This window comes from Balaenoptera acutorostrata, chromosome 10, assembly GCF_949987535.1.
Source record: "Balaenoptera acutorostrata chromosome 10, mBalAcu1.1, whole genome shotgun sequence".
NCBI lineage: Eukaryota > Metazoa > Chordata > Mammalia > Artiodactyla > Balaenopteridae > Balaenoptera > Balaenoptera acutorostrata.
Window position 1 is genome coordinate 31,058,429 of NC_080073.1, and position 18,751 is coordinate 31,077,179.

At 37.7% G+C, this 18,751-nt stretch overlaps 1 protein-coding gene across 19 annotated transcripts in view; it reads left to right on the top strand.

Moving 5' to 3' along the window:
- CFAP20DC (CFAP20 domain containing) overlaps positions 1-18,751 on the top strand; it is a 271,882-nt gene that overhangs the window by 126,962 nt on the left and 126,169 nt on the right. For 18 of the 19 annotated variants that reach the window (XM_007192357.2, XM_007192356.2, XM_007192358.3 and 15 more), the window contains one exon: positions 13,002-13,139. In XM_007192357.2, the coding sequence (XP_007192419.2) occupies positions 13,002-13,139 (138 nt within the window). Of the gene's footprint in view, positions 1-13,001; positions 13,140-16,270; positions 17,678-18,751 lie in introns of those variants that run through there. The other variant, XM_057555131.1, reaches the window with a different exon arrangement.

The following is an 18,751-nucleotide window of genomic DNA, read 5'->3' on the forward strand; positions in this document are numbered from 1 at the left end:
AAGACCTTGAAAGTATATCTTCAGAAGCCAAAGGGAAATTATCTAGAAAAATTATTATTTAGAATTCTACACCCATCCAGTCTATCAATTAAATGAGTATAGAATGAAGATATTAGGAGACATGCAAAGTCTCAAAAATTTATTTACATCCTTTCTCAGAAAAGATCCAGAAGACATTCTCCACAAAAATTAAGGAATAAATCAAGAAAAAGGCATATAGGGGACCCAGAAATAGAAGATTTCATCCAATAGAAAAGCAAAGCAAATTTTCAGAATTATGGTTAAAGGAATTCAAGGCATGACACTTATAAAACACATCTAGAGAACAGTCAGTACATATCTTAGCAGAAAAAAATGGGGCTTCCAAGAGGAAAGTCTTCAGGAAAAGAATGTATCTGATAGAGTATGGTGTGTTTGAAAATGAAAAACAAAATCAATTGTGATTTTACAGTACTGATGGGGAGTTTGGGAAGAATTAATGTTAGGAATGTAGAAAAACCCATGACAAAACAAAACAGTGATGAACTACAAGGGGAAAAAAATGCACAAGAAAAGACATGTAATCATAGTATATCATGTGGCTAAGATATGCACAACATTTTTTTTAACATCTTTATTGGAGTATAATAGCTTTACAATGGTGTGTCAGTTTCTGCTGTATAACAAAGTGAATCAGCTATACGTATACATATATCTCCATATCTCCTCCCTCTTACATCTCCCTCCCACCCTCCCTATCCCAGCCCTCTAGGTGGTCACAAGCACTGAGCTGATCTCCCTGTGCTATGCAGCTGCTTCCCACTAGCTATCTCTTTTGCACTTGGTAGTGTATATATGTCCATGCCACTCTCTCACTTCGTCCCAACTTACCCTTCCCCCTCCCCATGTCCTCAAGTCCACTCTCTACGCCTGCATCTTTATTCCCGTCCTGCCCCTAGGTTCTTCAGAACCTTTTTTTTTTTTTAGATTCCATGTATAGGTGTTAGCATACGGTATTTGTTTTTCTCTTTCTGACTTACTTCACTCTGTATGACAGGCTCTAGGTCCATCCACCTCACTACAAATAACTCAATTTCATTCCTTTTTATGGCTGAGTAATATTCCATTGTATATATGTGCCACATTTTCTTTATCCATTCATCTGTCAATGGACACTTAGGTTACTTCCATGTCAAAAAGACAACCCTCAGAATGGGAGAAAATATTTGCAAATGAAGCAACTTATAAAGGATTAATCTCCAAAATATACAAGCAGCTCAGGCAGCTCAATATCAAAAAAACAAACAACCCAATCCAAAAATGGGCAGAAGACCTAAATAGATATTTCTCCAAAGAAGATATACAGATTGCCAACAAACACATGAAAAGATGCTCAACATCACTAATCATTAGAGAAATGCAAATCAAAACTACAATGAGGTATCACCTCACACCGGTCAGAATGGCCATCATCAAAAAATCCACAACATTTTTCTAAACAGATTTATTTTTTAGAGAATTTTTAGATTTACAGCAAAATTGAGTGGAAAGGACAGAGGGTTTCCACATGTTCTTTGTTCCCACGCGTGCAGTCTCTCCAGCTATGACCACCCATACCAGAGTGGTACATTCCTTACACTTGAACCTACACTGACACATCATTGTCACCCAATGTCCATAGTTTACATTAGGGTTCACTCAGTGTTGTACATTCTGTGGGTTTTGACAAATGAATAATGACGTGTATCCACAATTACAGCATCATACAGAATAGTTTCATTGCCCTAAAAGTCTTCTGTGCTCTACCTGTTCATCCTTCCCTCCCCATTAGTGCCTGGCAACCATTGATCTTTGTACTGTCTCCATAGTTTTGGCTTTTCCAGAATGTCGCATAGTTGGAATCATGTAGCATGTAGCTTTCAGATTGACTTTTTCACTTAGTAATATGCATTTAAGGTTCCTGCGTGTCTTTTCATAGTTTTATAGCTCATTTCATTTTAGTGCTGAATAATATTCCATTGTCTGGATATACCACAGTTTACTTATCCATTCATCTCCTGAAGGATATATTGGTTGCTTCCACATTTTGGCAATTATAAATAAAACTGCTATAAACATTCTTGTGTAGGTTTTCGGTATGGACATAAATTTTCAACTCATTTGGGTCAATACCAAGGAGCACGATTGCTGGTTCCTATGTTAAGAGTATGTTTAGTTTTGTAAGAAACTGGCAAACTGTCTTCCAAAGCAGCTATAACATTTTGTTATTCCACCAGCAATGAATGAGAGTCCCTGTTGTTCCACATCCTTGCCCGCATTTGGTGTTGTCAGTGTTTTGGATTTCTGCCATTCTAAGATGTACAATGGCATGATTTTTTTACACAGTCTTAATAATTAAAACACTGAATAATAACTTATCCCAAAATTATGTAAAATCATATTGGGGGGATGTGGGGAAGAAAGAGAGGACGTATTATAGTGGCTTAATAATGCTGAATTTTCTTTTTCCAAAATAGGAAATCAGAGCTATCCTAAAACTATTAAGTGCAGAAATGGCAATATAAGGCTACCATTTATAAATATGGAAGTAAATACCAGAAGATTTAGCACATATAAATGAAAGGCTTGGAAATAGTTGCCTCTGCATTGCAGGACTGGTGGATGTGTGAGGTGGGAGGGCAGCAGTTAGGGCATGATGGTATGATGGTTTTTTTCTCATAATTTTATAGTACTACTTGATTTTTTTTTAAATAAATTTATTTATTTATTTTTGGCTGCATTGGGTCTTCATTGCTGCGCGTGGGCTTTTCTCTAGTTGTGGAGAGTGGGGGCTTCTCATTGTGGTGGCTTCTCTTGTTGCGGAGCATGGGCTCTAGGCACGCCAGCTTCAGTAGTTGTGGCACGTGGGCCCAGTAGTTGTGGCTCACGGGCTCTAGAGCACAGGCTCAGTAGTTGTGGCGCACGGGCTTAGTTGCTTCACGGCATGTGGAATCTTCCTGGACCAGGGCTCGAACCCGTGTCCCCTGCATTGGCAGGCAGATTCTTAACCACTGCACCACTAGGGAAGTCCCGTACTACCTGAATTTTTGAACAATATATGTGTATTTTGTTTGATAAGTAGATTTTAAGTGAATGGATAATCTATAAATACTTCCAAAGAACAAGAATTGGCGTAATTTCTTTCATGTTTTCAGAAGGCCTGAAAAGAAGCCTTATGAATGTGGCATCTCAGATCACCTGAAAGGCTCTGAACAGACTTGGGGAAGTATGCTGTGCTTCAGGGTACTGTGGAGTATAACCCCATTTAGCTGCCAGTATTTAACCTTGTGCAAATACTGACCCTATCTCTGTGCTTCAGTTCCCTCATTAGTAAAATGAGGATAATAATTGTTCCCTTGTTAGATAAATATTATTATTATAGTCTCAGTGAAAGTATAATGTATGTAAATCAAGTACATCTTGGAGAAATTAAATTGATATTGTAGAGCCTAAAGATTTCGATTAATATTTCCACAGTCTATTGCTTTGATCATGTACTAAGTTTGTGGTTTTGTTTGAGTTTTGAATATCTCTGTGCTTTGTTTGCTCAATAATTACTATAAGGTTGTGGTAAAGATACAATCAAATACAAAATATATATGAAAAGACATAAACTATAATATAGTGTGTAGATGCTAAACATTTGTCTGCCTTCTACACATCAGGCACTGGGATGAGCACAGCCCCTGCTTCAAGGAGCTCAGGGTCTCACAGGGAAACTTACATGTATGTGTAATTTATACGACCTGGTGGAAATTTGTCTAAGGGGCTTGACAGACAGTGAGGGAAGAGGCTGGAGCACTGACCATTTACTGGAGAGAGCCACTTGGTGGGGCGCTTGGATTTCACAGATCTGTCAGGTTAAGAAAAACTTGAGGACTAGCACAGTGATGACAACTTTTGAATTTGCCAAATCAGTGCATTAAAACAGGCAAACAAATAAGAAAAGCTACAGTTATTCTGATTGTTTCACTAAATGCAAGGACATTTACACATACACACGTGAGAAGTTCTAAATTTCAGAATAAAGGCTCACATTTTCACCACAGACCAGTGAATATGACTTCGTGGATCAGTATCTATCTATATACCAGTGTCTGGTCTATAGTTACCTAGAGAAATAAACTTTCCAAGCTGCCTGCTAAAATAAAAACAAATTTTCCAGGTTATGAAAGTGGACAATGAGAAGATAAAGCATTTCAGGCAGAGGAAAGAGCATATATGTATAAAGGCCTAGCATTATGAAAGGATCCGATGTGTTCAAGGAACGGGGAGTTCAGTATGGTACATGGCAGAGGTGGGAGGTATGGTGTAATATAATATTGCATTATTAGGCTTCATACTTTGGGTGACATAAAAATGTAGAACAGGCTCCTGTCCTCAGAGTTCACTGTGTAATTATAGACACTAGAAAAGTTAACAATTTAAGAGTTCATTCTGAAGACAGTTAGATAAAAAAGGACAAAGGATTATACAGTATGGGGCAAACTGAGTGTCCCTGGTCAAGGAGGTTGGCAGCAGAAGTAATAATCGTGATGATGATGATGATAGAAGCAGTGGCTGTTATAAGCACTTTACATACATGAACTTAGATTACATTAATGTTTATAACAACTCTACAAGACGGATAGTACTACTATCCCCATTTTATAGATAGGGAAACTGAGGCACAGAGAGATCAGGATATGTGCCCAGTGTCACATAACTGCTAAGTAGTAGAGGCAGGATTTAAACCCTGGCAGTCGGACTCCAGAATTTATACTCTTAATTACTACAGCACACTGCCTCTCATGGAAGGATAGAAAAGAGGGAAAATTTTAAAAGGAAATATACAAGCGATGTCACGTAATAAGAACTAGAGGATTTGGTAACTGGCTGTGTTGAGGGTATCTGTATTACAATAAGTGATGAATGTCCCTTTGTCTTTCTTACTGAAAGAGAGGAGTCATTCTATTCTGCAGAAACAGATTAGTCAGTCATAGTGTTGAGACTTTTATCCAAGGAAACTTTTTTATGTGTTTCTTACATTCCATTCTCAGGTTCAGTTTTAAAATATTATATTAAATGCGTACTTAAGCTCAGTACTGTGTGGTCCTTGGCTTATTTAAACTGCTACCATTTCACTCTAGGACCTCTCAAACTCACCGAAGCTAGGAAATGTTGCCTAATTCCCTTGCTGTTCTCTGTTACACAGTGGGATATAATAGAAAGTGAGTTATTGGAACCCTAAAATGACAATTAACCAGTTTTTTAGTTGCCCAGAGGAATGACTTTCGCTGGACAAGTAGTAAAGCATGCTAATTCAATTTAGTTTATTACTTTTATGGTTCCCAAGGGGACATGGACTGGCATTTGCATGACTGAATTATTGATTAACTTGTATCATTCTGCATTTTTTAAAAAATACAATATATGTGTAGATAGATAAGAGAAAGACAAAGGAGAGAAAAGAGAAGAGATGAGAGAAGAGAACAAGTGATGACCCATTAAGCACGAACTTATGCTATGCCAATGACAGTTTTACACATCTCCTGACTCCCCAGTCTGCCCAGTTCATTGTTCTCTCTAAAAGATCAGGACTGGGGAGTATGTGTTCTGTGTTTAGAAATGCAAGAAGAGAAGAATTAAAACTATGATTTAAGACTGAGAGCACTTTGAGGGCATAGACTAGATCTCCACTGTTTTTTTTTTTTTTTGGATCTCCACATTTTTATCTCTAGCACATGAGCTGGCACCAGTAACCTGTCATAAATGTTTGATGAATTAATGAAGTAAGGGCTAGCTAATTGTTTGTTCAATTATCCATTCATTTACTATCTCTATACAATAAACCTTTATTGGGTGTCTAGCAATGTGAAGAAAATCATCCGTTCAGAGGCCACAGAAAAAATTAGAAATACTGTTGTCTTTCCTTGGTAGACTCATTGATCAGGAAAGGGCCCTAGAGATCCTCTGATGTCTTGCCTTGATAGACTCATTGATCAGGAAAAGGCCCTAGAGATTATCTAATCCAATGTCTTAATTATACAGATAAGGAAAACAAGGCCCATGGAAATGAGGCATCTTGGCCGAGGGTACAGAAGGTGGAACTCGACACCAAGCCTCTGACTGTCCTTTCCTCAGTGCTACACAAGTTTACATTCCACAATAAGTGCAATGATTTAGTGTTTTAAATAATTAACATTCTTGAGTTTTTTCCCACCTCTTTGCTCACCTCCAGGTCAGGTGAGTGCACATCATATCCGAATCTTGTCAGTTTAAGGCTACATTCCCACTCCTTCCCAAAGAGGAGCTGAACTCAAAATACCCTTGCCTAGCAAACCACCCCAGGGGAAGTAAAGGGGATAAGATCTCAGCATAGCAGAGGTGCCCAGCAGCCAACAGTAGATCCCACAGAAATGGGTCATGAATATCTGTATATCAAGACTCAATTATTCTGATTAAAATACATATTTTATAATTAAGTATTATCAATATTATTTATAATAAAACATTATTTCTCAAAACTTCTAAGGACAACAATTTCATTTTACAATACCATCCAAATAATTAAATACCTAGGAATAGATTTAATCAAGGACGTAAGGACGTGTACACTGAAAACTATGAAACATTGCTAAAAGAAATTAAAGAAGACCTACATAAATGGAAAGATATCACACATTCATGCATTGGAAGACATGATATTGTTAAGATTTTCAATATTACCTAAAAAGATCTAGAGATTAAATTCAATCTCAACATTTCAATGGCCTTTTTTGCAGAAATGGAAAAACTAATCCTCAAACTCATATGGCATTGCAAGAGGACCTGAATACCCAAAAATTCTTGAAAAAGAAGAAAAAAGTTGTAGGAGTCACACTTCTCAATTTCAAAACTTACCTCAGTGTTACAGAAATCAAAGGAGTTTGCTGTTAGGACTGACATATAGACCAATGGAACAGAGTTAAGTCCAGAAATAAATTTATACATCTGATTTTGACAAGGATGCCAAGAGCGTTCAATGGGGAGAGAATAGTCTCTTCAACAAACGGTTCTGGGACAGTTACGTATCCACGTCCAAAAGAATGAAGTTGGAACCCTACTTCACACAATATATAAAAATTGACTCAAAATGGATCAGTGACTTAAATGTAAGAGGTTAAACCATTAAAGTCTTGGAAAAAAATAGAGATAAATCTTCATGACCTTGGTTTTGACAATAGATTCTTAGATATGATACCAAAAGCATAGCAACAAAATTTTCAAAATAGATAAATTATACTTTACCAAAATTAAAAATTTTGTATATCAAATGACATTATCAAGAAAGTGAAAAGACAGCCTACAGAATGGGAGAAAATATTTGTAAATCATATATCTGATAGAATATATATTCTGGTTCTTAAATAGAGTGTATATATATATATTCTGATGTATTCTAGTATCTGGAATATATAACACAACAACAAAATGACAACCCAATTTTTTAACATGGTCAAAAGACTTAAATATATCTCCAAAAGAGATATACAAAAGAAGATAATACAAATGTCAGGCAACAAACATAAGATGCTAAACATCATTGGTCATTAGGGAAATACAAATTAAAACCACAGTGAGTTACCACTTTACACCCACTAAGACGGCTATAATTTTTTAATGGAAAGTAAGTGTTAGCAAGTGTGGAAAGAAATTGGAACCTTCATACATTGCTGATGGGAATGCAGAATTGTTGTCCCAGTGTGGAAAACATTTTGGCAGTTCCTTAAAAAGTTAAACACAGAATTGCCATTTGACCCTGCAGTTCCACTCCTAAGTATATACCCCACAAAATGGAAAACGTGTACATGCATGTTTATAACAGCATTATCTATGATAACCAAAATGTGGAAACAGCCCACATGTCCATCAGTGGATGAATGGTTTAACAAAATTTGTTAAGTACTATTCACACAGACACAAAAGGACACATATTGTTTGATTCCATTTATATGAAATATCCAGAATAGATAAATCCATAGAGACAAGATTGTAGATTTGTGGCTGCCACGGACGGGGGACCAGAGAGAATGGGGAGATATGGGTTAATGGGTAAGTACATTGTAAGTATACTATATGCCACTGAATCTTTTATCTTAAAATGCTTAATTTTATGTTAAAATGAATTTCTCCTCATTTTTTTAAAAAAAGCTTCAATGGAGTGATTCATTCAAGATAGCCAAGTTTTTGTGTAGTTCCTTTAAACATCAAAACCTTTTATTATTAAAAACAAAACAAAAACACACATACTAAGATGTGCTGGTTTTGTCACCATTGTAATGAAATAATTTACATAAGTATTTGTCTATTATTAATAGTAAACATTTATATAGCACTTGCTATGTACCAGGCACTATTCTTATCCTCTTGTATACATTAAGCTCATTTAATCATCACAGTAACCCTATGAGGAAAGTGTTATTTTTATATCCATGTTTCACAGATAAGGAGAGCAGGGCACAGCAAGGTAAATTACAATGCTAGGATCACACAACCACTTGCTAAAGCCAGAATGTGAACCCAGGATGCCTTGCTCCAGAACCTGTGCTTTTAACCACAATGATATACTGCTTCTTAAAAATCTTTCCGCACTTATACAGTAAACTCCATAAAGCAGGGATTTGAATCCATGCCAGGCCCAGAGAAAATCTGATAGTTATATGCTAAGTGAATGAATGAACAAGCAAAAAATGAACCAACTTTGTACCAAAATTGTTATAGATTAAATGTGTCCCCCTAGAATTTATATGTGCCCTAATAAAAGAGATCCCAGAAAGCTCCCTCTCCCTTTCCACCAGGTGAGGTTTTAGCAGGAAGCCATCTAGGAGCCAGGAATAGGACCCTCATCGGACATCAGGTCTGCTGGTGCCTTGATCTTGGGCTTCTCAGCTCCTAGAACTATGAGAAATAAATTTGTTATTTATAAGCCACTCAGTCTGCAGTATTCTGTTATAGCAGCCCAAACAAAAACAAACTGCTATCCTGGCAGTTAGAAACTTTTATGTTTTCTGCTTGGCTCTCACTGGTGTTTCAGAGAGGTGAGATTTGATATAAGTAAGGCACTGTGCTAGGCACTGCAGATAGGTAAGATGAATATAGTTGAGTCCAGGATCAGTGAACTATTACAAAATTGGTACTTAGTTAAACTGCAATGAATTATGAGTAGCCTTAAGTGGAAACAGGTCTATAAATCTCACTATTTTATAAGGCATTTCCCCCCAGTAAAATGGGGATGATGGTTTTTAATGCATAAAGTGCTGTATATATGTATTTAAATTGAGGACTTAATTTTTAAAGCTAGTTAAGATCTTCATCAAGGGTATTAAACATCTATAGAATGGTTCATTTTATTATGACTTTATGGCCAAAGAAAGGAGAACAGGGTTAAAAAGTCACTCAAACATTGCAATAATATATTATCTCATACTGGGAGCAAAGACATCAACAAAAACTACCATCTGGTTGTGTTTGGATGCTACATGAGCAAATCTGTCAGCTTTCTCATAGCTTTCTCCTTCATGTACCATTGCCATTCTGAACTAACCATTCCAGCCAACATTATGTTCTTTCAGATGTGTTAGCAAAAGCAGTTTAAATTCGATTGTATCATTTTTCAGATGTTAATCAAGCAGTCTGCACGTATCCATACACAGTTCCTTCCCGAAGATAGAACTTGTCTGAAAGAACAAGGCAGACAGGCCTTGGTCCCTTAGTATCTGATTGCCAGCTTGATTTGTTATTTGCCCTCTGGGGAGAAAGATGTGCTATCCAAATAAAATGTGCATGCAGTACTTTTCAGGATATAGCTGAACAAAGAACAATCAGAGAAGAAAAATGCAAGACTGGACAGCTGCATTTAATCTAGGTTGGCTGTTTAAAAGGGGCTTTTGTTCATGACCATTTATTAAGCACCCCCTTTGAACCAGGTGTTGTAGTAAAGATATCATTGGGATTCTCTTACTATTCTGTTTGGCAGAACTATCTTTCTTCCACTTCCTAGAATGCTCCAAAGTCTTTCTGCCTTCAGAGTCTTCAAAAGCTGTTTCCTCTACCTGAATAACTACTTATCCTTTATGACTCAGCTTAAATGTCTCTTTCCCTAACACCCTGTGATGTTGGATTCCCCCATTGCTTCTTTTATAACATCTTGAACTTTTCTTTCAGAGCACTTAACACAATTGTAATTTAAATATTTGTGGTATAACTTGTTTCATATTCTCTGCTAGGTATAAGCTTCAGTAAGGCTGACACAGAGTCACTCTGGCTCACCACTGCATTCCCAGCCACTAGATGAGTGCTTGGCACATAGTAGAGGCTCAATAAGTATTTACTGAATGATAAAATGAGTAAATGAATGATACAGGCAGACCATGCCCTCTAATACTCACAGTTCAGCACGATTTAATTTTTATGTAGGATCTATGCTGTTTTCAGAATTAATCCTTATTTTTAAATTAAGCTGTAAATGCTTAAAAAATAAAATAACATAACCTGGTAATTGGGCCGGGAGAAGGGGGCTGTTTAGTGGGGAGATGAGTTAAGTTCTATTTAGGTCTATCAGAACATCCAACTACCAGGTTTAAAGCTCCTTCATAGTTTGGGATCGCAAAAATGAAACTAAGGCCCCTTTCCTCTTTCTCACAAATGAGACTTTCTCTACAAAGTCTCAAAGTTTGACAGTCAGTAGTTGCTGAATGATTAGGCTGTATTTTAAAATAGTAAATTAGTAGTTTTTTTTCTTGAATTTCTTCTTTTATTGCAGGTTTTATACTGCCCACAGTTTTCCTCAATGAATAATCCAATAGATAGTGAGACGTTCTGAGAGCAAAGAGAGAGTAGATACAGAGAAAGGAAAAACATTGCAGAGGGGATTTGAGCCTTTTAATGCGAAATCTGATTTGCATGTCAACCACGTTCCTGTAGGATTCAGATTAGAGTTTTGTAATAATCTCTGCCTTGTTCTATCTTTCATAAAAGCTTATGGAGTTTTGGTTACCAGAATTTGCTGTCTGTCCCTTGTTAGTTGGAAACTCAGCTTTTCTTTTGGATACAGTTAAAACTTTATATGGCATTATATATCCACACAAGCCCTATGAGCTAAAATTTCCATGATTTCTCTTCATAGGATTCAGAATCTTATTAGCCTACAGAATTCTCTTCCTCTATTAATATAAAATCTTAGTTTATCAATATTGGCATTGATGTGGAAATTATCTTTTTCTACCTCAGAGAAGTCTGAAATGACATGTCAGATATACATCTGGAGTTAGTCTACTTATTTTCCAAAAGTTTTCTATTTTGAGAATTCATTTACTCAATTACTTTACTAAATGTCGATGACAAATAAGAAATGAATGGACAAAGAATACCTGAAAACTAAGATTTGTAAACCCAGTGGCATTTGTAATTACTGGAGCATTAGGATACTTAGAAACCATGACACTGCTGATAAGCATTTAAGTTTTTAGCTAAATGATTCATTTTCCTTTTCAAGATTAGGACATTAAGATCTAATTAGGGAATTGCCATGGCTTGGATGTACAAAAATCTAACATCATTTGCCTTTATATACATGGTTAGAGTTTATACATACCTAAGGATGTTTTTGAGGGATGAATTTGGTTGAATTTTTCTTACTACTCACATTCACATATACACACACCAAATTTTTCCACTAGATTCTAAAAATAGAAACTCTTTCCTAATAAAAATTAAACACAAATTATTCTAAGAAGAAAATAAAAACTATGCTTAAGCTAATCGTGAAAAGTTATTTTACATTTTGGTATATTTCCTTCTAGTCCTTTTGCCATTCATACATTTTATTTAACAATTTTCTAAAATCGTTAAGTTGAGATAGAGTTTTGGATACGTTACTTTCATTTAACTTCCTATCTTGAGCCTTTCCTATATCATCAAGCTATCTTCATAAATACGATTTTCTGTGACTCTTTACTGAAAATTCCAGTTGCTTCATTTTTCAGAAATTATAAACACTTATTTACATAGATCTTCATCTGAGTTTCTGATTTGCTTACTTTAGAATAGATTCATAAAGTGAAATTACTGAGTAAAATGCCATGGACATTTTTAAGGCTTTTGATGCACACAATAAAATTGCTTTTTGGAATGCTAATAGCAACTTAATTCCTACTTGCTACATATGACAAAGCTTAATATCTTTGCCACAAAATAGATCATATAAATAACTTTTTAAAATGCTCTAAAAGTAAAATGGGTTAAGAACATGAATAGAAAATCTACTATAATGAAAACTTAAATATCCATATAAACATATATGAACAATATTAAATCTCATTGGAAATACAAACTATAATAATGAAAATACTATTTTAATTAAACTATTTTTTTCTTTGAAAGTATTTGAAGGTAGGATGTTAACATTAGGGGAAGCTGCGTAAAGGGTATATTGGAACTCTGTACTATTTTTGTAACTTTTCTGTAAGTCTAAAATTATTTCAAAATAAAAAGTTTAAAAATTGACTCATATAATGGCTCTAGGTGCTTATTCGGTAATGTCATTGTACTTATCGATCTTGTATAAATGAGCCAGTGTACTCCCAGAAACCTTTCTTGGAGCATACCTAGCTAGTTCTTCTTTCGAGTACCACTCTAGTATTAAAAAACAAATATAAAATGTTTCCAGTCAGTGCTCTCATTTATTGCAGAAGTCTCTGAACCTGTTCCATATGTTAAGTACTCTATCTCATTTAATCCTTTCTACAGTCCTAGAAAGTGAACATTAAAATTATCATGCTCATTTTACAGATGAGAAAACCAAGCCTGTAAGGTTGAGTAACTCATCCAAAGTTACGCTCTAAAATGTTTTAATTTAATCAGTTTCATTTATAAGATATGTCCATTTGGCAGAAATGGCTTACATTTGGAGAATGAATGGTAGTCTTTATTTCCAACTGGATATGGTGTTCCCTTTCCAACAGATGAACCTACAGACATCATTCCACGAAGCTGCCAACTCACGACAGATGTTCCACAAGTCACACAGCTGCTAAACATGACTAAACTCTGCCAAACTGAAATAAAATTTGGAGGTCATCCTCTAAGTTCAGCAGAATCAGGTATGTACTCAAGTATCTAAATTATAAGCATGTTTATTTGTAAGACCAAAAAGGGGTGGGGGGGGGGGTGGAACAGCCTTGTGACAATGCTTTATAGCTTGAGGTTAAATATTAAGTCACTTTAACATCAACTCAAGTCAGTGATAAGTCATTATTTTAAATTTCTCTTCTACCAACTAAAATATCTTCTCGATTTTTACACGATAAGTCAAACATCCTGGGTTCTTTCTCTCCTTTTCCTATATGCTTCCACGCCCTGCCAGTTATACCTCCCAAACGTCTCTCAAATCTGAACCTATTGCTACTTTCATTGTTCAGGTCCCCACTGTCACTCACCTCACCCTCCCAGTTAATCTTCACATTGCTGTCAGATTTCTCTTTCTGATAATAGAAATAGAAATGTGATCGTGTCACTCTTTGATTAAAGACTTTTAATGCCTTTCCCACTATGTTAAAGACAAAATGAAAAAACCCTTGGGAACTCACACAAAGCCAACCTCCTCTATTCCACACTTACTCCACAGTTTCATCTCCAGACCCTTTCTCTCATTTCCCATGTGTTAATTTCTGACCACTCTCTGGGCTTTCATATGTTTGTATTTTGGGATTGCTGTTTTGTTGGCCTAAAATGGCTTCTTTGCCTTTCTGCCTGGAAAAAACTCCCAATTCATCTTTCTAGATCCAACTCAAATGCCACATCTTCTATTCTAACAAGCATTGTTCTCCTCTTTTGATGGCTTTTTTTTTTCTTTCTTTTTTTTTTTTTGCAGTACTTTTTAATTAATATGTCTGCATTCCCCAATTAAGCGTGACTTCCTCCAAAATGGCACTGAACCTCATTCTTCTATATCCCTAGCATCTAACACAGTGCTTGCCATATATTAGGCCAGGGTCTGCAAACTCATATTACCACAGAAGCCAGTCAGAAAACATAAATGAGTAGAGAGGGCTGGATGCCTGGATATTTGACCCAGAGAAACATTTTCTACTTCTACAGTGAGCCCTATTGGGAGTGGAGGGGGGCGGTTAGGGGAGAGGCATGATATAGTGCTTCAAAGAAGTTGTTCTCTAGTATTAAAACAGTAATACTAACAGCTATGCAAATGATACAATACATGGCAATTGACACTCAGCCTCTGTGAGAGAGCTGTAGGGAGTGGTGAGAACTACAGCAAAGTGGATTCTCCTTTTCAGTCTAGAAGGGGCACCTGCAGTTCAGTTCTAGCCAAGTTTTGTCTTGCAAGAACACAGGCCCAGGCTTGCCAGATCTTTCATTCTTTTCAAGAGGACCTTGGTATCCCAATGTTTACGATAAGTCTCCCAATTTTAAAGTATTGTCTAAACTCTAAAATTTTTTGAAAACACTCTGTGGGCCAAAGACAAAATATGCCAGGGCTGCCAGTTTTCTACCTTTATAATAGATACCCATAGCTATTGACCAAATGAATGAATAGTACTTACAAATCAAGAAACCTGTTATTCAGGTGAGTGGTCCTCAACTTCCTGTATGTTAGAATCACTTGGGACATTTAAAAAATAACTGATATAGAAAAGAAGGAGAGAAGATGGCGGAAGAGTAAGATGTGGAGATCACCTTCCTCCCCACAAATACATCAGAAATACATCCACATGTGGAACAACTCCTACAGAACACCTACTGAACGCTGGCAGAAGACCTCAGACCTCCCAAAAGGCAAGAAACTCCCCACATACCTGGGTAGGGCAAAAAAAAACAGAGACAAAAGAATAGGGACAGGACCTGCACCAGTGGGAGGGAGCTGTGAAAGAGGAAAGGTTTCTACACACCAGGGAGCCCCTTCATGGGCGGAGACTGCGGGTGGCGGAGGGGGGAAGCTTCGGAGCCACGGAGGAGAGAGCAGCAACGGGGTGCGGAGGACAAAGCAGAGAGATTCCCACACAGAGGATCGGTGCCGACCAGCACTCACCAGCCCGAGAGGCTTCTCTGCTCACCCGCCGGGGCGGGCGGGGGCTGGGAGCTGAGGCTCGGGCTTCGGAGGTCGGATCCCAGGGAGAGGACTGCGGTTGGCTGCATGAACACAGCCTGAAGGGGGCTACTGCACCACAGCTAGCCGGGAGGGAGTCCGAGAAAAGGTCTGGAACTGCCGAAGAGGCAAGAGACTTTTTCTTCCCTCTTTGTTTCCTGGTGCGTTGGCAGACGGGATTAAGAGTGCCGCCTAAACAAGCTCCAGAGACGGGCGCGAGCCGCGGCTATCAGCGCGGACACTAGAGATGGGCCTGAGACGCTAAGGCTGCTGCTGCAGCCACCAAGAAGCCTGTGTGCAAGCACAGGTCACTATCCACACCTCCCCCCCGCCCCGGGAGCCTGTGCAGCCACCACTTCCAGGGTCCCATGATCCAGGGACAACTTCCCTGGGAGAACACACAGCACGCCTCAGGCTGGTGCAACATCACGCTGGCCTCTGCCGCCGCAGGCTCACCCCACATCTGTACCCCTCCCTCCCACCGGCCTGAGTGAGCCAGAGCCCCCAGATCAGCTGCTCCTTTAACCCCATCCTGTCTGAGCGAAGAACAGACGCCCTCAGGCGACCTACACGCAGAGGCGGGGTTGAACCCCAGGAGCTGTGCGAACAAAGAAGAGAAAGGGAAATCCCTCCCAGCAGCCTCAGAAGCAGCGGATTAAATCTCCATAATCAACTTGATGTACCCTGCATCTGTGGAATACCTGAATAGACAACAAGTCATCCCAAATTGAGGAGGTGGACTTTGGGAGCAACAATATATATATATTTTTTCCCTTTTTCTCTTTTTGTGAGTGTGTATGTGTATGCTTCTCTCTGTGATTTTGTCTGTATAGCTTTGCTTTTACCATTTGTCGTAGGGTTCTCTCTAGGGTTTGTTTTTCTTCTTTTTTTCTTTTTTTTTTTTTTTGTATAGTTTTTAGCGCTTGTTATCATTGGTGGATTTGTTTTTTGGTTTGGTTGCTCTCTTCTTTCTTTTTTTTTAATTACTTTTTAAAAAATTTTTTAATAATTTTTTATTTTTTAATTTAATAACATTATTTTATTTTATTTTATCTTCCTCTTTCTTTCTTTCTTTTTTTTCTCCCTTTTATTCTGAGCCATGTGGATGACACGCTCTTGGTTCTCCAGCCAGGTGTCAGGGCTGTGCCTCTGAGGTGGGAGACCCAAGTTCAGGGCATTGGTACACAAGAGACCTCCCAGCTCCACGTAATATCAAACGGCGAAAATCTCCCAGAGATCTCCATCTCAACGCCAAGACCCAGCTACACTCAACGACCAGCAAGCTCCAGTGCTGGACACCCTATGCCAAACAACTAGCAAGACAGGAACACAACCCCACCCATGAGCAGAGAGGCTGCCTAAAATCATAATAAGGCCACAGACACCCCAAAACACACCACTAGACGTGGACCTGCCCACCAGAAAGACAAGATCCAGCCTCATTCACCAGACCACAGGCACTGGTCCCCTCCACCAGGAAGCCTACACAACCCACTCAACAAACCTTACCACTGGGGGCAGACACCAAGAACAATGGGAACTACGAACCTGCAGCCTGCGAAAAGGAGACCTCAAACACAGTAAGTTAAGCAAAAGGAGAAGACAGAGAAACACACAGCACATGAAGGAGCAAGATAAAAGCCCACCAGACCTAACAAATGAAGAGGAAATAGGCAGTCTACATGAAAAAGAATTCAGAGTAATGATACTAAAGATGATCCAAAATCCTGGAAATAGAATGGAGAAAATACAAGAAACGTTTAACAAGGACCTAGAAGAACTAAAGAGCAAACAAACAGTGATGAACAACACAATAAATGAAATTTAAAATTCTCTAGAAGGGATCAATAGCAGAATAACAGAGGCAGAAGAACGGATAAGTGACCTGGAAGATAAAATAGTGGAAATAACTACTGCAGAGAAGAATAAAGAAAAAAAAATGAAGACAATTGAGGACAGTCTCAGAGACCTCTGGGACAACATTAAACGCACCAACATTCGAATTATAGGGGTCCCAGAAGAAGAGAAAAAGAAAGGGACTGAGAAAATATTTCAAGAGATTAGAGTTGAAAACTTCCCTAATATGGGAAAGCAAATAATCAATCAAGTCCAGGAAGCACAGAGAGTCCCATACAGGATAAATCCAAGGAGAAACACACCAAGACACATATTAAACTATCAAAAATTAAATACAAAGAAAAAATATTAAAAGCAGCAAGGGAAAAACACCAAATAACATACAAGTGAATCCCCATAAGGTTAACAGCTGATCTTACAGCAGAAACTCCAAGCCAGAAGGGAGTGGCAGGATATATTTAAAGTGATGAAGAGGAAAACCCTACAACGAAGATTACTCTACCAAGCAAGGATCTCATTCAGATTCGAAGGAGAAATTAAAACCTTTACAGACAAGCAAAAGCTAAGAGAATTCAGGACCACCAAACCAGCTTTACAACAAATGCTAAAGGAACTTCTCTAGGCAGGAAACACAAGAGAAGGAAAAGACCTACAATAACAAACCCACAACAATAAAGAAAATGGGAATAGGAACATACATATCAATAACTACCTTAAATGTAAATGGATTAAATGCTCCAACCAAAAGACACAGACTGGTTGAATGGAAACAAAAACAAGACCCGTATATATGCTGTCTACAAGAGACCCACTTCAGACCTAGGGACACATACAGACTGAAAGTGAGGGGATGGAAAAAGATACTCCATGCAAACGGAAATCAAAGAAAGCTGGAGTAGCAATTCTCATATCAGACAAAATAGACTTTAAAACAAAGACTATTACAAGAGACAAAGAAGGACACTACATAATGATCGAGGGATCAATCCAAGAAGAAGATATAACAATTGTAAATATTTATGCACCCAACATAGGAGCACCTCAACACATAAGGCAAATGCTAAACAGCCATAAAAGGGGAAATCGACAGTAACACAACCATAGTAGGGGACTTTAACACCCCACTTTCACCAATGGACAGATCATCCAAAATGAAAATAAATAAGGAAACACAAGCTTTAAATGATACATTAAACAAGATGGACTTAATTGATATTTATAGGACATTCCATCCAAAAACAACAGAATACACTTTCTTCTCAAGTGCTCATGGAACATTCCCCAGGATCTTATCTTGGGTCACAAATCAAGCCTTGGTAAATGTAAGAAAATTGAAATCGTATCAAGTATCTCCTCCGACCACTACGCTATGAGACTAGATATCAATTACAGGAAAAAATCTGTAAAAAATACAAACAGATGGAAGCTAAACAATACACTACTTAATAACCAAGAGATCACTGAAGAAATCAAAGAGGAAATCAAAAAATACGTAGAAACAAATGACAGTGAAAACACAACAACCCAAAACCTATGGGATGCAGAAAAGCAGTTCTAAGGGGGAAGTTTATAGCAATACAATCCTACATTAAGAAACAAGAAACATCTCAAATAAACAACCTAACCTTACACCTAAAGCAATTAGAGAAAGAAGAACAAAAAAACCCCAAAGGTAGCAGAAGGAAAGAAATCATAAAGATCAGATCAGAAATAAATGAAAAAGAAATGAAGGAAACGATAGCAAAGATCAAT